A 23,375-nucleotide genomic window follows, 5' to 3' on the forward strand; every position below is an offset into this window, starting at 1 on the left:
CTACCCCACCCCCTACCACCCACCCACACTACCCCACCCCCTCCCACACACCACCCACACTACCCCCCCCCTATCACCCACACACACTACCCCACCCCCTACCACCCACCCACACTACCCCACCCCCTACCACCCACCACCCACACTACCCCCTACCACCCACCCACACTACCCCACCCCCTACCACCCACCACCCACACTACCCCACCCCCTACCACCCACACACACTACCCCACCCCCTACCACCCACCACCCACCACACACACTACCCCACCCCCTACCACCCATACACACTACCCCACCCCCTACCACCCACCCACACTACCCCACCCCCTACCACCCACACTACCCCACCCCCTACCACCCACCCACATTACCCCACCCCCTACCACCCACCCCCCCCACCACCCACACACACTACCCCACCCCCTCCCACACACCACCCACACTACCCCACCCCCTACCACCCACCCACACTACCCCACCCCCTACCACCCACCACCCACCACACACACTACCCCACCCCCTACCACCCATACACACTACCCCACCCCCTACCACCCACCCACACTACCCCACCCCCTACCACCCACACTACCCCACCCCCTACCACCCACCCACACTACCCCACCCCCTACCACCCACACACACTACCCCACCCCCTACCACCCCCCCCCCACCACCCACACACACTACCCCACCCCCTCCCACACACCACCCACACTACCCCACCCCCTACCACCCATACACACTACCCCACCCCCTACCACCCACACACACTACCCCACCCACACTACCCCCCCTACCACCCACACTACCCCCCCCGTCACACGCCGTGAATCACCACACAGCCGTGGGAGCGCATGGGTCCCGGCAATGCCCCGGCCAGCGCCCAGACGCCGGAGCGGGGGTCGTACGCCTCCACGCTCTGCAAGTAGGCCCCCCGCTCGGCCGAGTAGCCCCCCGTGATGAGCAGGCGTCCGCCCAGCGCCGCGCAGCCCCCCTCGAGCCGCCGCTCCACGGTGACCCCCCCGGGGCGCCACTCTCCGCGCTCGGGGTCGTACACGTCCACGTGGGCGCTGTGGCCCCCCAGCACGTAGATCAGGCCCCCCAGCACCGCCGAGCAGAGGCCGTACTCTGGGAGGGGGGGGGGGGTTGAGTCGGGTGGTATTCGGGGGGTGAGGGTGAGATGCATAGCAGGTGAGTGGAGTGGGAGTTTGCTGTTGGGAGAGCGATTGCCTCCCAGCTGCCCGGTAGCGTCCTTCGCGAACCTCCTCCACAGAGGCCGACCGTGACACCGCCGGTGCCGGTCACCTGGAAGTTCGCTTAGCTCCACGTCCTCCTGGTGCCGCATCAACTCCATCTTTATCCGGCCAAACAGAAGCTGATTGGGCACGCGGTCCCCGGGAATGCCGGGCTACGTGACCCTGCCAACGCAGCCTCGCCTGCCAGAGTAGCTCACCGATGGGAATGTGTCCAGATCGTTCAAGGATCTGTGAGCGCATCGCACAATCGAGCCTGGTTAAACCCGGAGTGGACTTTAGCCAGGCCAGCCTGAATGTTTCAAACTAGCACAGGCGTTCCTGTAAATGGGTCGACGTTTCGTGGGCATTGAGAAGTGAGTGCATAACTCGTAGCGGAGAAGACCCAGCCACAGAGCTTTGTTTGGAACGGCAGGCCAAGCAGCTTCCGCACGCCGTTGCGCAGATGATGTAACTAACTGTATGTATACACACACAGAGACACGTGTACTGAATACACACGCTCGCACGTATGCAAAAACACACCAACACATGCAAACATTCGATCTGCAAGTCTGAAACCTGAATCTTTGCATTTGTGCAGAGAGTGCGAGAAAACCAAAGATAGCTAGCCTGGCGCTGCGATGCGGTGGGAACTCCATGGACACCGAATTCTCATTGATGAACAAACCACCAGAGGTCTACAAGGGTTAGAGTTAGGGTTCAAGTCAGGGTGAGAGTGAGTGTTGCGTCATGATCGAGGTTAGGAAACACGACGTGTAATCTAAAGTCACCCTGTGCGTGGTGGATACGAGAACTTCCTACGAGTGCCCGCGTGAGCTCACACAGCGGGGAGGGGGGGCAATCGCACTCATAAACCGGTTCATCTCTTCACATCGATTCTCATGCCGATGATCCGCGAACAAAATGCATGACCGCGTTTCTGATGCGCGCTTTAGGCTGACGAATGGAATTGAACGAGGCAAAAGAGAAAAACTAAATAATCATCTCGCTCGCTCGCTCGCTCTCCAGCGAGGGAGAGAACAGCGCAGAGGCGCGCGAGGGGGAACCAGAGGCGAGTGACATGAAGGGCAGCAGCAGGAGCAGCAGCCAGGCGATGAGCTGGCGCTACCAAACAATTGTCCAAGCTATACAGTCCTCTACATGCAGTCTGTTCTCCAATATCGCGACAATTGCTTTCCTGAAGAAGACCGCGTTTATTGGAAAAATCGCGTTATAATAAATAATATACGGTAAAGCACAGTCCGCGATAACACGCGGGATGCGTAACGCAGGGTGAACAAAGACTGAGGCGCGTGGGTAGATCTAGAAGGATCCAGCAGCATCCCACTGCCGTTGTGTGATGCTACGCCGAGGCAGCCGTACAGCCGCTTATTCCGACTCGGGTGACGTATCTTCTTGGTTCTTTCGGTAAAGTCACGTAGAATGGAAGTAATAAAATAATAAAAATAAAACATAATAAAATAATTCTCACGACGTTTCGGCCACAATGCAAGCAGCCGTCCTCAGGTGAAGAACAGGTCTGTTCACTCGATCGCGTTATATCCAAATCGCGTGATGAAAACACGCTTTTATACGAGAACAGACCGTCTTAACGCGTTATTTGTATCGGCCAATGGGACAGTACACATGAAACAGACGATACAGAGGGCAAAGCGCAGACAAGTCGGACAGAAGAACACAAGTCGACCGACCACACAGATGAGATAAACCGCGGCGATGAGAAAGACCATACGGACGATAATACAGGCAGCACAAATGCGACAGTTCAATACAGAAAAGACAAATGTGACCAGCAGGATCGATGTGAAACAATACTGTGCGCACGCACTGCACAAGCAAAGACATACCCACACCTGCTTTTAGATAAATGTGTGTATGTAGGTGCTGACTGGACACAGAATCAATGATGGAATAAAACCATGACCCCCCCCCAAATTGTGAAAATTAATCTAACTAATACAAGCAAGTCGGACACTGGATGTCGAAACCGACCGAGAGTTTTCATGTAATTCTAGATTCGAAGTTGTCGTGACTGCAAGGATCCATAATCTTTGGTTCTTTCGGTAAAGTCACGTAGGTGAAAATAAAAATAAAATAAAAAAAAATACCTATATAATCACTTGTCACATACAACTCTCTCTGCCCACTACAGTACAACAATTGCTGTTGGTTCCCACCTGATGACGGAAGCTTGTGTTGCCTCTGAAACGTCGTGATTTAGTTATTTTTTATTTTATTTTCACCTACGTGACTTTACCGCAAGAACCAAAGATTATAGTCGTCGTGTACAGCACTGGAACAACGCTGCTAAAAGTGTTCACGCTCAGAAAAGCCGTGGGGCTGATGGGCCGAGTAGAATACTGTACGCAGTACAGCCGTACCCCCTATTTACGTCTCCCCATTTCACGTCGTTCCGCGTGCACATCGCCGCTTTGTCAACGACACCACTAACCCGATTTGCGTCGCCCTCAACCCCGCTACTTACGTCGCTGTCAGCATCGCCCGCCCTCTCTCGTTATCCGTCGCCTCCTCGTCAGCCCTTCGCCTCCACCACCCTCCCCTGTAAATCGCTTTGGATTTACGTCGTTTCGATATACGTCGTCGCAACTTTGAGAAACGTATCCCCCCCCCCCCCCCGACGTTAACCGGGGTATTGCCGTATTTGTGTTCATTTACCTTTGCAGAGAGACGCATATGTTGAATGAGACGTCAGTCACATGATCTATTCGTAACTGCTGGCGGGCTGAGGTGAGGTGGTGGGCATGGGGTTGGTGAATCTTTACGTGCCCTCTGCTCACTCCCCGCTCCTCACCACGAGCCCGCCACCCTCTGTGGGAGCCGGTGAGGGGCGAGTGGCTTGGAGCGCACACGCACACGCACGCACGTGCACGCGCACGCACGTGCACACGCACACGCGCACGCACGCGCACGCACGCGAGCACATACATCGTGTTCCCTCAGAACGCGACACCTTATGGAAAATTCATCAAGAGCGCAGCTCAGTGTTGAGAACCTGACACCCACTTGAGGGGCACGGACCGTTTGCTTAGGGTGTCCGTGGTGTGTCTGCGCGTGCCGTTATTGTATCTGTGTGCGCTATTATTGTTTGCGTGTGTGTGTGTCTCCATGATATACGAGTAGCGTTGCCTGTTTGGTCATCATTATTAAATGATAGGTCATTAGCAGCCCTTTGTCAATTCACTGCCGATAAAGGCTGCCACGTGCTGCGTGCAGGTCACGAGGGGGTTTGTTTCACCGTGAACTTAACCACGTGGGTCAGCGCGGCTCTTCACCGTGCCGCACCGACCATCATCGGTTCGGATTTCACTCGCCACTGACGTTAGCCGTGGCTGGAAACTGAACTCGGATCGCTAGGTTCAGTACAGCAAGTGCAATAAAATAAACTATAAAAAAAAATTCACCAGGGAATTGACAGAACAGGGGAGAGAAGGGCCATCTGGATGAATGCCTGGCAGCGAGAAGAGAAGCAAAGCGAGGTGGTAGCAATGGAAAAAACAAACAGCATTTGCACAACTCTACCAGAAGCTTGACAGCAGAGAAGGCGTGAAGATGGTATCTCGTTTGTCAAGAGCCAGAAAGACCAGGGACATCGACCATGTGCATGTCGCGAAGAACAGTGACGGACGAACAATCTTGGATGATATAAATGTTAGAGAGAGATGGAAAGAGTACTTTGAGAAGTTGCTGAATGTGGAAAACTCAAGACGCCGAATGGTTGAGGAACATCAAGGAATTGAAGTAGTTGCAGATACTATAACCAGAGAAGAGGTGGTGGAAGCTCTGGGGAGCATGACACATTAAAAGGCAGTGGGGCCAGATGAGATCCCAATTGATGTGTTTAAATTAATGGGAGAAAATGGGTGTTTAAATATTGATGGGGCTATTTGGGAAAATCTGGATGCAGAAAAAAATGTCGCGTGCGTGGAGAGAGAGTACATTGGTTCCCAGCGTTAAAGGGAAAGACGATGTACAAGAGTGTGGGAACTACAGATGCATAGCATTGAGTCCCATCATGAAACTCTGGGGAAGGATCATAGAAAGGAGACCGAGGAAGCTGGTGGATATTGGCAAGAGTCAGTTTGGATTCGGACAGGGAAGGTCAACATTGGATGCGATCTTTGCACTGAGAGTATTGATGGAGAAGTTCAGAGAGAAGAAACGGGGCCTGCGTGTGGTGTTTATGATCTAGAGAGAGCGTACGACAAGGTGCCTAGTGAGCTCATCTGGTGGTGTATGAGAAGAAGTTTTACTGGTAGGAACCTCCTGGTTACACCAGCCCACAGGGGATTATTGTGTCCGTCCGTCCGGGAGGGGCTGGGTGGGGAGGGGCGGGGCGAGGGGTGGGAGGGGCGGGGCGAGGGGTGGGAGGGGTGCCCTTATAAAACTCAACGTTTAACCTACTCACACCGGCTTGTGCCTGCCCTCACAGTCGGGCATATTAGTGGAATACACCACGCCGCCATTGACCCTGGCCATTGACCGAGCAACCCAACGTTCCTACCAGCTCCCTCCGCAGGAATGTGTTCCTGAGGTATATGTCCGGCTGATCCAGGATATGTATGAAGGAGGGAACATGCATGTGCGAAGCAGCTGTGGGGTCTGATAACTTTGAAGTCAAAGCGGGAGTGAAGCAAGGTTCCGCCCTGAGCCCCTTCCTGTTCATCCTGGTGCTGGACACACTGACGAGATGTATTCAGAGGGAGCCCCCCCCCCCATTGTATGCTGTTTGCAGACGATATTGTGCTGTGTGGTGAAAGCAGAGGGGTAGTGGAAGATGATTTGAAGATCTGGGTGCAAAAGATTGAAGGGAATGAGTTGAGGATCAGTCGAACAAAGACTGAAGGTGGTGAGGCTGGTGCTGTTGTATGGGGCCGAGTGCTGGGGCACAATAAAGAGGGAGGGCCAATCTATGGCAGTCACAGAGATGAGCATGTCGCGGTGGATGTTGGGTTTAACAAGGACGGACAGGGTGAGAAATGAAGAAGTGAGAGGAAGACTCAAAGCGGTAGAAATCACAGAGACGATAAGAGAGAAAAGGCTGGTGCGGTTCGGTCATGCGGAGAGACAACTGGTAAATGATGTGGGTCAGAAGGTGCAAGTGATGCAAGTGGAAGGAAATAGATCAAGAGGAAGGCAGAGGAAGAGGCGGGGGGCGATGCGGTGCGATCGGACACGGTGGCCCGAGGAGCGTAAAGAGAAATGGCGCAGGACAGGGCAGCGTGGAGAAGGTTGGCAAGGACAGTGGACCCCTGACGAGTGGGACACACGCGTGGAAGAAGAAGAGGGAAGGCCCACTCAGCGACGTAGCTCTTTTTCAGAAGCGACCTCGACCATAAATGATAGCTCAACGAAGTGGCTTATTACGTGCACATTTTTCGTAGCTAAATACTTTAAACGCCCGTTGATTCTAAATGTAGAGGGGAAAACGGGTGGAACCGGTGAAAAATCCACGCAACCACGGGGAGTGAGACATGCAAACTTCAAATATACAGGTGTCGGAACGAACCCACGACCTCCTGCATACCAGGCGAGGTAGTTAACATCTCGTCACCATGGTGCCCCACTGCGACACTGCTCCACTCCTCATAATCGTTATTATGATCATGATCATCATCATTTAAATTGCCGCCCCAATACTAGGTTGAACAGCAAGACACATCGTGTTTGTCCACGATGATGACGATCATGGATTGACGGGTGATGGTGATGATCATGACCACGATGAGGATGTTGATTGAGGATGCCACTTTTGCCGATGGTGATGGTCATGATAATGGGCCAGCAGATGTGATAATCCTGCGATGATGTTCATGACAATGTTAAATAAGTTGACCAACTACCATGATGGTTATGATATTGATGATAATAATAAATTAACCACTGTTTGCGATGATAATGATGGATCAATGATCGTGATTGGGATGATGAGGATGATACTGATTGATTGATCATGACGATGGGTTGAGCAATGATCACGATGATCATGATCATGATAATCAGGATGGATTGACTGATGGTGATGATGCTGCTGGAGGTACCGGGATGAGGGCAGAGAGTGAGCGAGCTCCACTGGTTCCGCTCCGCGTGGTGGGCCTGCACGTGTCCCAGTGAAGACCCCCCGGGGCAGCCTGAGTGCCCCCCAATCACGTAGATGCAGTCCCTGAACGAGCACGCAGTCGCGTTACCCACACCTGGGAGAATAAACACAACAACAATAACAAAGATCTCACGTTCAGCCCTTACCAAACAGTTGGGGCAAGTGCTGTTAGCGAGCACCTATGAAAGCCGGCAGGGCACACGAGGGGGTGTGTAGCCAGCACCACGCCCGGCCCCTTTGTCTCCAATGTTTACACATTGCACCGGGTTACTCATTTGAGGCTGAGTCAACCTAGGGGAAGCCCAGGATCCGTTCAGATAATATAATCGTGACTGTACACCCAAGACCACAACGCTAACACGTATAACACATGCAAACACAACACTTACATAGCACACGACCAATGCATACGCCTAACACTGAACAAACTTGATTACATTTTCGTGAAAGAGACATTTTTGGCTCAATGGGCTTCACTCGGGAAATAAACGTCTGATTCTTCTCATGTGACACCACGGGCAGTGCCGTGGCTAGCGGTAGCGCGTTAGCCGCTTGTTGCAGAGATTGGCGGTTCTAATCCGGAAGGCCGCCCTGGATATTACTGCGGGTGTAATGAGAATAATGTCAAGCCAAACTGTCTTTTTTTACCAGGTAAAGCCCACTGAGCTATATAGCTCATTTTCAGAAGCGACTTGGCGACAAATTATGTCTCAATAAAGTGGCTTATCGTGTGGAAATATACAGCAGCCAAATATACTCTAAACGCATGTTGATTCTAAATGTGGAAGAAAAAAACCGGGGAAATCCACGCGAACACGGGGAGAGAGACCATCGAATCTCTAAATACACAGGCGTCAGGGTCAGAATCGAAGAGATGAACTCCTGTCTAACAAGCGAGGTAGTTAACATCTCGCCACCGTGGCGCCCCACGCGTCGTTTGCTGCACAGTGGTCGACACAACGGTCATTGCGTTGTCGCCATTATGATCCAAATTGGAAACACTGAATTGGAAAACAGTGAAATCTTAGCAACATCCTCCTAAAAAATAGTTTTCATACTCAGCAAGAATGTGTCCTGGGTCAACAAGCGTCAACGTGTATGTATGTACAGCGTGTTGAACTTCTTTTACACCGTACATAGCCAACCATGCTAATCGGAGGTGCGGGGGAAGGACAACAAACTAGACACAAAAATTAGTTCGGAAGAAATGAGTTTTCAATCTCGACTTAAAAGTGCATAGCTGCAGTGGCTTCGTATTAAACAACAGTAAAAACGTTTTCCAGAGCCGTTATCTGACACAAGGGTGAAACTATGGCCTTACGACACCACGTCAAGATTCATTAGGAACCGCGTTCTGCAAATGAAGTGATCATTCTTTTGAGACAGCAGCCCCCGTCCACGGGCAAAGTCGAGTTTTTCCACCGCTAAATTCAGACAAGCTGAGCACCGCGCCACGCTGGGGTGGAGCGAGGAGAGATTCTGTGACGTTTGCACGTCTCATATTTACATGGAGACGGTGGAAAAATCCTCGACCCGATGCGGCCTCCCAACATCAACAATCTCCCACTGACATCATCGGCCGTCAAACAACACCATTAACCCCCCCCCCCTCCACCATCAACAACGGCATTGTTAGAATAATCAGCGGGCTGTCAATATCGTCAGTCTTATCAACGTCACAACAACAACCCATTCACATCAGCGCCACTGTGATCAAAGTCAAAGGCCATTGCCATCATCATCATCATCTTCTTCGTCATGATCGTCATCACGTAAACAATATGCTCAACCTCACTCATAGCGAAAAAAACATCACATGCACACACGCACCATCAACAAATACATTAGCACGGTTAGCTACGTACGGTGCGAAAGAAGTTCAACAACCTGTACATACATGCACACATCACCACTGTTATCGTCCCCAATAATTATTGATGACAATCAGCGGCCTATAACCACACACACACCATGTAACCCCGCACCCACCCCCACCCACCCCTCCCCTAGCGAGCACGAGCTCTCACCGTGCTCCATGCTCGCAATGGGTGTCCACTCGCGCTTCAGGGGGTCGTAGCGCTCCGCGTCCCTGGCGGGGGCCCCGTCCCTGAACCCCCCCATGGCGAACACGCATCCGAGCGCGCTGGCCGCGCAGTGGCAGTAGCGCGGCAGCCCCATGGGGGACCCGGGGGTCCAGCGGTCTCGCTCACAGCTGTAGACCCAGAGCGAGGCGAGCGCCTCCTCCACGCGCTCGCCGCGGTACCCCCCGCTCACGAACACGCGCGCACCCAGCGCTGCCACGGCGTAGCTCTCGAGCGCGCGCTCCGGCAGCGCGGCCCCTGCGCTCCACGCGTCCTGCCCGGGCCGCCACGCGTGCACCTCGGCCAGGGGCCGCCAGTGGTAGCCGCCCACCACGTAGAGCTCAGCGGAGCAGGCGCGCTCCACGCGAGGGCACGGTCCCAGCACGGCCGCGCGCAGCGCCGAGCGCAGCGCCTCGGTCGTGGACGCAGCGCCCGCGGCCGCTGTCGCCAGCGCCTCCTCCAGCGCGGTGTCGAGGAGCCGCAGGTTCACGCCGATCTCCAGCAGCTCCGGCAGCAGCGCGGCGCGGCTGCCCGGGTCGTGCGCCACCCACGCGGCCAGGGCGCCCAGCAGCGCCTCCTCGCTCGCCACCTCCAGGTCCCGGCGCGAGAGGAGCGCGCGCAGGCGCCGCGCCTCCAACTCGGGGAACTCGTCGCCGGCGCAAACCTCCTGGAAGGCGGAGGCGGAGAGGCGGCGCGACTCGCGCTCCAGGCGGCGGCACGCGTGCGTCTCGGCGAAGGCGAGCAGCCCCAGGCAGTTGGAGGGGTCGAGGCGGCGCACGAGGAAGCGCTCGCACGCCGCCTTGACGGCGCCGAACTGCAGCAGGTCGGCGGCCGCCAGGAGGGACTGCACGTTGCGCTCCGTGATGGAGACGCGCGACGTGTACGCGAAGCGCAGGAGCGTCTCCATGACATCGGGCTCCACGGCGGGCAGCACGACGCGCGAGAAGCGTCGCTCGCGCATGTCGGCCGTGAACATTGCGTGGAAGTAGGCGCTGCAGGCGGACAGCACGGCACGGTGGCAGCGGAACGAGCGGCGCGTGGCCGTCATCGGGGACGGGGGTGACGGAGGAGATGGATGGTGAGGTGGTGATGGAAGACGAGGAGGAGATTGTTGCTGCCCGTGGCACTCCAGCGTGATGTCCGAGAAGAGGCCGTGCTGGTAGAAGGAGTGCAGAGCGCGCAGCAGCTCGCGCGGGTGCTGCGCGCACGTGTACGCGTACGCGTACCCGCCTCGCTCTGGCTCAGGGCCGCCCCGGGGCACGGGGTCGCCGGGGCCGCGGCTCGGCATCGCGGGGTCGAGGCGGCGCGGCGGCGTCGTGGGGACCTGCGGTGAACGGGGAGGGGGAGGGGGGCAGAGGCAGTCAGAGACACGTTCGCGCACCGGCAATCAGGAGCCAGGCAGGCAGTACAGCACTCGTTCTAGATTTGAAGCTTTCGTGACTGCAAGGATTCATACTCTCAGTTTTTTCGGTAAAGTCACGTAGGTAAAAAAAAAATATTTTATTTTTATTAATTTTAATTTCAATTTTTTACCTACGTGACTTTACCGAAAAAACTAAGAGTATAGTACAGCACTCGGTCAGTCGGCCGAGACGACGCAGGTGCTCAGCGATCAAGCAGTCGGGAAGAAGGCAGCTGTGCGGTCAGAAACCAGGGCAGTTGGGAACCCAGGCCACTGTGGCACCCACCCGGGCAGCGAAGCGCCTCCGTGTCGACAGCCGGTCAGTCAGCAGAGAGCACTCCGCCCGCGGGACGGCACCCAGCCCGCTCCCTCTCGCCCACTCGGGCAGGGAGAGCGCACGCACGGGCGCGCGTGTGCGCGTCCACGCGGCGAGAGGAGGGGAGGGAAGGAGGGAGGAGGAGGGTTTAGGGAGGGAGGGAGGAGATTGGTCGCCGTAAGCGCGACTCGAAACTGAACACAATGGACTCATCCTCGTCACATGTTTGCACGTGTCTGTTTGTTCCTCTTGTTTGCTCCGTCATCCGCGCTGCTCCGTGCACGGCAGTGAGAGCTTGCGCGCGTGCGGCTGTTTGTGTCTGTGGAGATCCTACGAAGGACTTACCTGTGCAAATGCGTGTGGCTGTGTAAATATGTCGATTTTTTTGTGTTTGTGTGGAGGGCCAAATATTGGAACGAGGCGTGATGCCTGCTTATTTATGAAGGCCGGGACGACGCACGAGGGGGGGTGATATGGCAAGAATTTCGTCCGACCGCCTTAGTATCCCCAGTGGCGATGTTTACATAACGACTCATTCACGTCGAGTTGACATCGAAGAGGCCCATAACCGGTTGAGATAATCGCCACTGACGTTAACTGTGTCCGAGAATCGGTGCACGAATGACTCTTGCCCGAACAGCCTGTGTGGTCTTTACGGGGGATCTTTGTCTTTGTGTGTGTGTCTCGTGGGGAGCGGTGGTGTAGCGGTTAGCGCTACGCTGCGCTACGAACCCGGCGACCCGGGTTCAATTCCCGCTCACGGCCAACACCAGTGACGATTATCTGAACCGGTCCTGGGCCTCCCCTAGGTTGACTCAGCCTCAACTGAGTACCTGGTGCGGTGTGTAAACATCGCCACTGGGGAGACAAAGGCGGCCGGGCGTGGTGTTGGCCACGTACCCCCTCGTATGCCGTGCCGGCCTTTATAGGTGCTCGCTAACAACACTTGCCCCTAGAGTCTGTTAAGGCTATACGAGGGATCTTTATCTTTGTCTGAGGAGCGATAGCGTGCGGGGTTTCGCACTGCTCCGATTCCCGGACACAATCAACATCAGTGGTGATGATCTCAACCAGTCCCGGGTCACCCATATATCGACTCAGTCTCGTATGAGTAGGCATACCTGTTGTGAAACACAACATCAGTACTAGGGGTTGACGGAGGAGGCCGGGCATGGAACGGGACGCATCCATCGCAAGAGTCTGCACGGCTATCGGGGGCCTTTGTGTGCGTCTGGGTTTCGCTCAAAAGCGCAGAACCAAATGCAAAGCGACGGGCTTCTTCGTTCAGTCGTTGGTGACCAGGCTCCCGAGATGAACTCGCCACACTTGATCACGATTTTCACGATCGTCGTCATCCATTGTCTATCCACTCCTCAATGCAATCACCATCAATCACGGTCCGGTGCTGATTCCACCCCGTCTCACGCCTGCACACCAATCGATATCGCAGCTTCATCTTCGCGGCTGTCATTGTCGTGGACGCGTTCCCCATCCTTTGGCCGCCACTTCGTCACCAGTCTCGTCCGGACGACACTTGAGAACATGGGTACAAAGACCAGGATCTCTGCGGTTACAGCTCGGCGCTGTGAACTCTGAAAAGGAGTCCAAAAATGCTCTTGTTTATTCGAGTGTTCCTGTAACCAGGGGACACGTGGACACGTGTAAATAAAAACAAAAAATTCTCCACGCGACTTTCTCGCTTGCTCGCTTGCTCAATACCACGGTGGCTCAAACAAGATGGAGCCACCGCAACGGGGAGGGTTTCCACAGATTCTGTGAGAGCTTTTAACAGACTACGAGACAAGAAGGCTCACATGATCGAGTCTTTCACCTTTCTGAAGGCACCTACCTCAGCATGTTCTTGCTGTGGGTGTTCCACCTGATGATGATCGCTTGTGTTGCGATCGAAACGTCGTGAGTTGTTTTATTTTATTTTTCTACCTACGTGACTTTACCGAAAGAGCCAAAGGGTATGGATTCCTGCAGTCCCGAAAGCTTCAAATCAAGACAAAATTTTAACTTATACATTCTAAGAGCTGGATTTATCGCGTGCAGGAAACACTCATTACATTTTTCGATTTAAAGCTTTCGTGACTGCAGGGATTCATCTTCTTGGTTCTTTCGGTAAAGTCACGTAGAAGGGAAAAAAATACAATTCTCACGACGTTTCGGCCACAACGCAAGCAGCCGTCCTCAGGTGAAAAACGGGGCTGTCGGAAAGACAGCGTCTCATTTAATGTGACGGGTGTTTTTTTTGTCTGCTCCATCAGCTCGCGACACTTGAGAACCCTGTTTCATCGCAGATGGCTCGAGCTCAGTTCGAACCCAGGAACTCATCGGTGCGCATTTGGTGTCTCTGACACGGCCAATGTCAACAATGAGAGACAGACCCAGCGCTTGAACCCAGAATCTTAGCGATGCTGGATCAGTCTTTCTAACACATCCATTATGAACCCCATGGGAGAGAGAGAGAGAGAACCAGATTCAGGGCTAAACCCCAAAAACTAAGCAGCGCCGGCTGAGTGCTCTCACGCGTCTGTTATGGATCTTTTTATCCACTCGCCAACATCAACATCTGGCGCATTAACGCACAAATATTTCGCGTTTGCACTCCGTGTGAACATAGCGTCGTTGTTACCGTGAACCCACATGCATTTTAGCACAAGTCACACTATGTTGACTAATGGCTCACGCGTATTTTAACGCAAGTTATTGGCTGTCTTACAGCCGTGGTTCGACACAGGGGGAGGGGACGTGATGGGCGACGCGATGTGTTTTCAATCAGTCTTAGCGGGGATTCATGTATCACTATATATTCCGAGTAGCTGGTAGACTGCAGTATGGACGTGATTAGTAGCCAAGGCATAGCGCGAGGAATACTGGATGCGGTGTGCTGGGGGCGGAATTTCTCATTGACTGGGTCGCCAACCGGCCATCTCTGGCTAAAGTTCAGCGCTGCGTCTTGGAGCGTAATCAATGCGGGTCGTCACGTGGTCAGCACCACTCGCGCGCCTGTGATCCAGCACTTTGGGGTTAGTGGATCACGCAACGATTCGCAAAACTCCCGTGCACGCAGGCGCTGCATCTGAACCGGCGTGGGGATGTGGGTTTGTGAATCCGTCCGTAGAGGGGAGCTTCACGTGCCACCCACTGTATTCCGACTCCTCCGCGCAAGAAAGATATTCACTCAAAAGAGAATTGATCATTTTGAAAAAGATCTGTACGATGATTTTGATGCTAATGCTAAAAGATCGGGCAATGATAGTGAGGACGCTTCCTGTGCCAAAGATGACGCTGCTAGTGATTGTCCAGTAATGATTAATGTGCTAATGAAGTGGAAGGTCGAGTGAAAATTATGGCGATGATGGATTGGTGGATAATGATGATGATAATGATATGGATTATGATCATTATAAACTGAACGACAACCGTAGTGGTGGTGGTGATGATGATGAATGTACACACAGAGTAAATAGGTAATGGATAAAATATGTTGAGACGACCAGCGTAACCTCAAGCATGCTTAGTTACACGTGGATAAATAGGTGCTTTGTGCACAGGTGCGAGTGTCAAATTCGGCGCCAGCTATTTAGAAACTCAATCCAACCACACACACCCCCAGCACCCAGAGCACCACCCACAATCGCCACCACAACACACGAACCACAACACACGAACCACAACAAACCAACCTCCACCGCACCCCAACCACACACATTCTCCCACAAACAACCACACATCGCAATCACCACCACGACACAGAACCACAACAAACCAATCACTACAACCCAACCACCACCGCACCCCAACCACACACACTCGCCCACCACAAACCACACAGCACGATCTCCACAACACTCCAACCACAACAAACCAACGACAATTCACAGCACAACCACCACCATAAACCAACCACACGCCCCCCCCCCTCCGCCACCACCCACACCACAACCCCCACTACCACCACAAATCCACCACCACAGTTCGCAAGCTTCTTCTTCATCGTTCGTATGATGATGGTCGACGCAGAGGCACAACCACAATGTCACGTTCAGGTGGTCGAAGCCAGACAACCGCGTCAGGAGCAGCGGAGAGCATCATCGCTTCGATGTCTCCAGTCACAAGACACCAACCACGCACCACAATTCAACCACACACTCTTCTGAACTACCCATGGCCAACCTCCTTACTCCTAGCCCTCGTCCCCCGCTCCTCTGCAATCGAAGTGGACAACCTCCACCTGCGCGCCCTCTGTTCCACCGCAGTTCAGCCATCACCTCTTCCTCCTCCTCCTCCCCCTCGTCCTCTTCCTCCTGTTCATTTAGCGTCACCTCTTCATCCACCTCTTCCGAAGAACTCATGGCGCCGTCCCTGTTGCGTATCTCTCCGCCTGCGAGGAGCGTATCGAGAGTTCCCTGATGAGGTGAGCTCAGCCTCTCCTTCCTCGCATGCTTGTTCGACTCTTTTCTCACTCGCACCCGGCTCTCCAAACTCTCTCCCCTCGCTCTCCAAACTCTCTCCCCTGGCTCTCTCCAGACTCTCCGCTGTCTCTCCCCTCGATCCCCTCGCTCTCTCCAGACTCTCCCCTGTCTCTCCCCTCGCTCTCCAATCTCTCTCCCCTGGCTCTCTCTCTCGACTCTCCCCCGCGCTGTCGCCACTCGCCCCTGCCACCCCGCCCGACGCGGCACGCGCCGCGCGTCGCTTCCACATTAGGAGCGGTGGGGAGATGGGAGGAGAGAGCGGTGGGGAGAGTGGTGGGGAGAGGAGAGAGCTGCGGGGAGAGGGTAGGAGAGGACTGGAGGGAGAGTGGCGGGGAGATGGGAGGAGAGAGCGGTGGGGAGATGGGAGGAGAGAGCGGTGGGGAGAGCGGTGGGGAGATGGGAGGAGAGAGCGGTGGGGAGATGGGGGGAGAGAGCGGTGGGGAGAGTGGTGGGGAGATGGGAGGAGAGAGCGGTGGGGAGAGCGGTGGGGAGAGGGTGAGAGAGAGGACTGGATGGAGAGTGGCGGGGGGAGCGGAGTGCGGTGGAGAAAGGGGGGTGCAGAGCGCGTAGGGGAGAAGGGAGAGAACCCTTATAGGGAGCGGAGACCACGCTATTTTAAACCCGGGGCCCGATCTGTTGATCACTTCTCACCAGACCGGTGGTCAGTTCACTCGTTCGCTCACTCTTTCATTCATTCACGGACTCACTCGCTCATTCATTAAAAGTCACTCAACGGTAGTACTCACTCATGCAGTGCAGTACTCATATATCTGGCAAGCGAGGCTGTGTCGGCTGGGCCACGTAGACCCGCATGCCCAGCCACCGCATGCCCAATCAGCTTCTGTTCGGCCGGATAGATGGGGCTAAACGGGCGCAATAGGGGCTAGAGAAGAGACGGAGCTAATGCGGTGCAGAATGCTGTGGAGCTGATTGAACTTGCCGGTGACTGGTACCAGCGGTGTCAAGCTCGTCCCGTGTGGAGGAGCAACAACGGAGGGCAGGAGAACGACGCTCACGGCAACAAGCGGAGCGCCAGGCGGCTAATGCGCACAGTTTGCACCGTGGCCAACGCAGTTGGTGCATCTGCCAGACATCTCAGTCAGTCAACCCATAGCACCTGAGTCTGTTTCGTGCCCTCCTGTCAATGTGGGCCTACGACACTTCACGTGGCCGCAAAGTGCACCTCGCATGCCACAAGCGCCGTGGTGAACGGCGGTTATGTGAATTAAACTGTGGCGAGGCTTCACTGGAGTGGGCCTTCGAGACATAACTCTAACAAGTATATCCTCAGCCACATCGAGACGTATAGCTGGATGTGGTGTCCAGGGTTTTGTCAGATGAAAGGGTAAACAACTGTACGTATGTTTTTTTCGCGAGACAATTTTATACGTGTGGCAGACCGGTAATCGATTTAATTTTTCAACGTGAGAAACACGATTTTAACCCTAATCCAGACAGAGCCGGCTTAAATTAAGCCCATACATTTCCACGCGTATTTTGGGTACATGTGTGCGTTTGGGTACACGTGTACACATATATGTGCACACACATATATGTGTACACGTGTGCATGTGTCTGGGTACACGTGTGTGTCTGGGTGCACGTGTGTGGGTACACGCGTGTGTCTGGGTGCACGTGTGTGTCTGGGTGCACGTGTGTCTGGGTACACGTGTGTGTCTGGGTGCACGTGTGTGTCTGGGTGCACGTGTGTGGGTACACGCGTGTGTCTGGGTGCACGTGTGTGTCTGGGTGCACGTGTGTCTTGGTACACGTGTGTGTCTGGGTACACGCGTGTGTCAGGGTGCACGTGTGTCTGGGTACAAGTGTGTGGGTACACGCGTGTGTCAGGGTGCACGTGTGTCTGGGTACAAGTGTGTGGGTACAAGTGTGTGTCTGGGTGCACGTGTGTGGGTACACGCGTGTGTCTGGGTGCACGTGTGTGTCTGGGTACACGTGTGTGTCTGGGTACACGTGTGTCAGGGTACACGTGTGTGCACGTGTGTGTCTGGGTGCACGTGTGTGTCTGGGTGCACGTGTGTGTCTGGGTACACGTGTGTGTGGGTACACGTGTGTGTCTGGATACACGTGTGTGTCTGGGTACACGTGTGTGTGGGTACACGTGTGTGGGTACACGTGAGTGTCTGGGTGCACGTGTGTGTCTGGGTGCACGTGTGTGTCTGGGTGCACGTGAGTGTGTCTGGGTGCACGTGTGTGTCTGGGTACACGTGTGTGTCTGGGTACACGTGTGTGGGTGTGATCGTGTCCGTCTCTCATGGAACCGCTTCTGGAAACGTCTTTGCCACGGTGCACTGCAGTGACGTCAGAGCAGTGACACGTTTAAATTATGGATGGAATTGGCTTCACATCCAAATGTCGCAGGACACTTCATCGAAAACAAAGGTGTCTTGAGATTCAGTGAGACTTTCCTGGGCACACACAGTTATGTCGGTGTAAGGTCACTATAGTTATGTAATGACTCGCTCAAGGATAACTATTAAGTCTTGCTAATGATTAAAAGTGCAATATTCATATCTGTCAACGGTTTACCCATATTCTCGTACAGAGAAATTTAGTTTTCAGGTCGATACGGCGTACAGCCCTTTCAATACGAGCAGAAAAATATGTCTATTTGTTTGTGATTCTCCCTTGTGATGGGGCGTTGTAGGATGCACGTTGAGATTTATAAATGCACGGGGTGACCGATACGGCGTGAATTGGTCTGTAATAAGGCAGGCACTGATAAGGGGTTGACCGGTATGAATATGTATTATGGGTGCCTCCAACGAATTACCACGAAACAAATATAAATTAATAAGACCAAAGTAAAATAACCATAGCCCTGTGTATACGAGGTTGTAGGGAGCTCTAAAGACACACAGAGAGACGCGGAGACAGCTCCAGAGATAGAAAACACGAGTCTCAAATGAGACAGCGGCACAAACAGAGAGAACGAGAAAGGGAGAGATTAGCACGGTTGGCTACGTACGGGAGAAATAAGTTGTATATACATACAAGAGTTAAACACAGTGAATGACACACACGGAGAGATGCGGGGATACAGATACACGTACATAGACGATACACACAACCTTATGCATGCGTCGTAGTTACACAGGGCATCATAACATCACGTTTTCATCTCTCCCGCCTGTGCCTCCCCATCACTCCTCTTCATCGTAATCTCTCGCTCTATCCCACCACGCTCTCCTTGTCCCCCTTTATCCACCGCGCCTACTACCTCCCCCTATCGCTATCTCTCCATCTCCCTCCCATAGATATATAACTGCCCAATCCGTGCTGTTCATACTTTGATACGAGCATTGCCTTTGTACTGCTGCCTGTTTGCGTTCTCTGGTCTCACGTTGGTGTGACAAGGCAATGTAGACGGCTGTCTCTGGTGTAGGCCAATCCGTTTAAAAGACAATGTCATATATGATAATCATAACATGGTTGTTTGCATGTTTTGCCACAAGTATGTGTGGTTAATGGCAGACTCGATGCCTTTCAAGAGGTGCCCAGTTTTTTGTTTGAACATCTCAACTCCTTTTTCATTTCCAGAAGCGGTAAAGCCTATTCTTATTGTTTTCATTGTCTTGATGCTGGCAAAAATGTCCCATAGATATCAGCACCCCCCCCCCCAACTCGGACCCCACTGCCCCCCCCCCCATCGCCACCGCATCCTCTCTCTCGTCTTCTGCTCCAGTAAGCGCAGCTGTGACCCGGGCTCTGCCACGTGACCAGAGCCCCCCACGTCGCTCCCTGCGGACCCTCACGGGACACACACAAACCCCTCGGTGCACTGCCACATCCCACCCCGCCGCTCATCGCGTCCACCCTATCACTCGCTCCACCCAACCCGCAGTGGAGCACCGCACTCTCCCATCCACCCCGTCCCTCCTCGCTTACCCACGAGACAAAAGGCCACGCGTATCGCCTTGGGCACGCGCTCTCTCTGTCGGGGCAAGTACTCTAAACGAGCCCCTATATTTGCTGGCACGCGCACACGAGGGGGCCGGTGGCCCCGCAGCGTCGATGTTTACGCACTGCACCGGGTACTCATTTGAGGCTGAGTCGACCGAGGTGAGGCCCAGGACGAGTTCAGATATTCGTCACTGGTGTTGGCTGTGAGCGGGGATGGATATCCGTCGGCCGGGTTCGCAGCGCAGCGAGCTAACCACTTTACCACCGCTGCCCGCTGACACACACACACGCAGAATCCAGCGAACACTCACATCCATCACATCCCATGCTCAACCTAATCTCCACTCAAGCGCACACCACAATTCCAATCCATCCCGTACCGCATACCCTCGCTCACCCCCACACCCTCCACCCCTCGTCGCTTTCATTCCACCGCACGATCCCGCAAGGTCCTTGACCAGCAGCGGGGTGGATAAAGCCGCGGTACACTTCGTGTGGACCACATCCCTCTCACTCGTCACCTGCTCCCCACACACCCTCACAGCCCTCTCCTAGCCCCTACACCCCCCCATATCCCCACGGGCCACTCTCCTTACCCCCACTACCCTCCCACCCCCCACACCCCAGCTTTCATCCACGCGGCTTAGTCCTGTAAATCCAACCATGGAAATTAAATGTTGGCTCCACATTAACATGCACGCGTAATCTACACGAGTCACTTGCACACGCCATGTGCGTACAGTCTGTCTGTCCGTCTGCGTACGCGCATCTGCGAGGGATTTGGCTCTCGAACGGTGGGGTTTTAGGTGGAAACAAATTTGCCAGGCCGCACGCCCTAAGCCACGCGGTGGGCATAGGGCATAGGCTATTCCGTTTTCCCATCCGTAAACTTTAAAGTAGTTTAATTAACAAATGAGTGCGATTTTTCTATATTGAATTATTTCCCCACGCCGCTCAAGCCCCTGGCAACGCACGCGCGGCGCTAAATTCATCAAAGTGTCACGTCCTCTTCTCACCCCCCGCCACCCCAATGTGTGCACTTATAGGTTCAATAGATACTAATATTATAGCGCTTAGATAGTATTATTGTAGCGCGGTCGGGGGGATGGTGGGCGGGGATAGCGGCCCAGCCCCCAGCCTCGGCTGGCTGGGCAATCTAGGCGAGGCCGGGGGCTTTGCACGGGACTAGGCCTCACCACGGCACTCTGTCAGGTGAGGACTTTGTGCTATAGAGTCGATATATACGGCTACTAGCGGAAATTTTATATTAAAAACTTCTCAAAACTTAAAAACATAACATATACAAATAAAAATAAAACTTTGATCATTACCTCATTAATTAAAAATAAAATAAAACCGAACGCGCGGTGGATAAGATTCGATTCTTTAAATCGTGCAATGAAAAGGTTTCTTTTGAATTGGCCTATTCCCGTTTAATCGATACCACAAACGCTCACCAGATATCGATTCTCGCCAGTCCTGTATGCGGGTTGACCCCACACACTTCATGGTCATTTCCCCCCCCCCCCCCCCCCCCCAAAATACAAAAGTAAATTTTTATACTTTTTGCATTGTGTACAGTCTGGAAGCTACCCACATGCCAAATTTCAAGTTTGTTGCATGTCGGAAAGTACGCCAAACATTTCGAACAGACACATTTACAAAAATAAATGTAAGATAGATAGAGTCAGCATGTACTACTGTAGTGATAACAGGTGCCACCACAGCCGGTATGCACTGCTGTAATCATACAGGTACCACCACAGTCGGTATACACTGCTGTAATGAAACCAGGTAAAACCACAGTATGCACTGCTGTAGTGAAAGGTGCCACCACAGTCGGTATGCACTGCTGTCGTGATAGGTTCCAACCGGCTCCAACCGGCAATATATTGCTATAGAAATTTTTGTTAAAAACATTTTCGATGCTATGTAAATAAAAACAACTATTTGCTAAACCTTGGCCACAATATCTGGACTTGTCTTCATGTAACAATGCATAGATTTCTGTTCATATGATTGTGGTTATGGTTGTACTTTCTGAATCCCTAATCTCTGCCATTGCATACAATGAAACAAGAAAAGGTAAAAAAGAAAACACAGCAATGTAATACAATACACTATTAAACATTATTGTAAAAAATAAATGAAAAGTCCATCCCATGTGTTAGTGAATTGTTTTTATATTTTAGGCAGGAAATGGCAGGAAATGAGTTTTCAAATTTAGAAAAAAAATTCTGGGGGGGGGGGGGGGGGGGACCCCCAGGAAGATTTGGTCCCCCCCAATGTTGACTCCATGGCTACGGCCTTGGCTGGATGAAAACGTCACCCACGTCCGTTGATAGTCGAGGAACTCTTGAGCATACTTCACCACGCTGGTCCGTGCTGGTTGATGAAAGGGGTGGTGGTGGGGGGGGGATATCGAACCGGTCACTCACCACTGATGTTATCCGTAGCAAGGAATGGAACTCAGGTGACCGAGTTCATAGTGCAGTGATTGCCCAATAGCGCCACCGCCACCATCCAATTCAATCTGGTTGCTGTTGTAACTTTCTGACCCGCTCCAACCGGACATCTGTGAGAGGAGGGAAACAAAAGAGCGGTCTAAAGAACAATTGGCTCGACACAAGGTGACCTTAGTTGTCGTGGTGTTGATGATTTAAGAGGCGTGTGGAATCCCGTGTAAAGTGATGGGGGGGGGGAGCAATGGCGGAGCCAGGATTTTCAAGTAGGGGGGCAACCCTTCCAGCAATGAAAAATGATAGAGTTGTTAGTAAGTAAGGACTTGTCCCTTGCTTTTTATTCGACGCGTTGTTGCGGCGATGGTGCAGCCATCGATCGAGGGTCGAATCGAACCGCGTGTGATCGGCATCGCGCTCGCTGAAGGTGTTGATGCCTTCAGGGAAGTCGTGCACTGTATAAGCAACTGCGCACAATTCTGTGAGTAACTTATAACCGCTTTGCCGTTACTTATTGCCAATTATGGACTCAGATTATTGTCCTATCATCTCATAGAGTCCCTGGCACGTAATCATATGCTACACAATGGCAGTGGGGGTCGCAAAATGCCGATTTATTACAAAATAATGCACGGACACGGCCTGCTGTCACTTCCGATAGCAAACAGCGAAAGGGGGGGGGGGCATCGATTAAGTAGGTCCGCAAAAATCTGTCAAAACTTGACCCCTCCCCCCCTCCCTGTACGCACGTTTGACCCCCCCCCCCCCCCACCTGCGTACGTACAGCTTGACACCCCCCACCCCCGAATCCTATAGAACGGCCGATATTTAATCCACGCAAAAACCATCAAGGAATAATTATCTAATTCATTTGAAAGGCCAATGTAGACAAATAATTATCGAGGCTTTACCCCCCCCCCCCCACCCCCCCGTTTCCTATGCGTGCGCACATTGTCAGTAGCCCCCCCCCCCCCCATACGCAAGCGTAACGCATTTGGGTTAACCCCCCCTCCCCCCTCCATGCGTAACGCACTTGGTCGACTCAGCCTCAAATGAGACAAATGCGGCCGGGCGTGGTGCTGGCCACCACCCACCCCCTCGTGTGCCACAGTCCCGGCCTTCATAGGTGCTCGCTAACAGCCCTTGCCCTCACAGTCTGTCGCAGGCTATACTGGGGACCTTTGTCTTTGTATACGCGTGTATGTCAGAGGCGTGTGTGTCCAGGAGGTGTGTGTGTGTATCCACGTGTGTGTGTGTCACGGCGTGTGTGTCCACGTGTGTTAGCGGTGTGTGCACGTGTGTGTGGGGACTGTTGCTAATGACTGATGAGCG

The 23,375-nt window shown here is 53.5% G+C and overlaps 1 protein-coding gene across 2 annotated transcripts; it reads right to left on the minus strand.

The window, feature by feature from the left end:
* Positions 1 to 824: 824 nt before the first annotated feature.
* On the minus strand, positions 825 to 15,675 carry KLHL23 (kelch like family member 23). Of its 2 annotated transcripts, XM_061557356.1 has the most exons (5): positions 15,460 to 15,539; positions 11,153 to 12,774; positions 9,411 to 10,788; positions 7,325 to 7,477; positions 825 to 1,137 (listed from the first exon to the last, which is right to left on the minus strand). In XM_061557356.1, the coding sequence occupies exons 2-5, from the start codon at positions 11,393 to 11,395 to the stop codon at positions 827 to 829; spliced, it is 2,085 nt and encodes a 694-aa protein (XP_061413340.1). In that variant the 5' UTR covers positions 11,396 to 12,774; positions 15,460 to 15,539; the 3' UTR covers positions 825 to 826. The 2 variants fall into 2 exon arrangements, with proteins under 2 accessions (XP_061413340.1, XP_061413341.1); XM_061557357.1 differs by lacking the exon at positions 11,153 to 12,774 and having other exon boundaries at positions 15,460 to 15,675.
* Positions 15,676 to 23,375: the final 7,700 nt, after the last annotated feature.

The sequence above is a fragment of the Lethenteron reissneri genome, chromosome 23 (genome assembly GCF_015708825.2).
Source record: "Lethenteron reissneri isolate LAM-NWPU_2019-01 chromosome 23, ASM1570882v1, whole genome shotgun sequence".
Classification (NCBI taxonomy): domain Eukaryota; kingdom Metazoa; phylum Chordata; class Hyperoartia; order Petromyzontiformes; family Petromyzontidae; genus Lethenteron; species Lethenteron reissneri.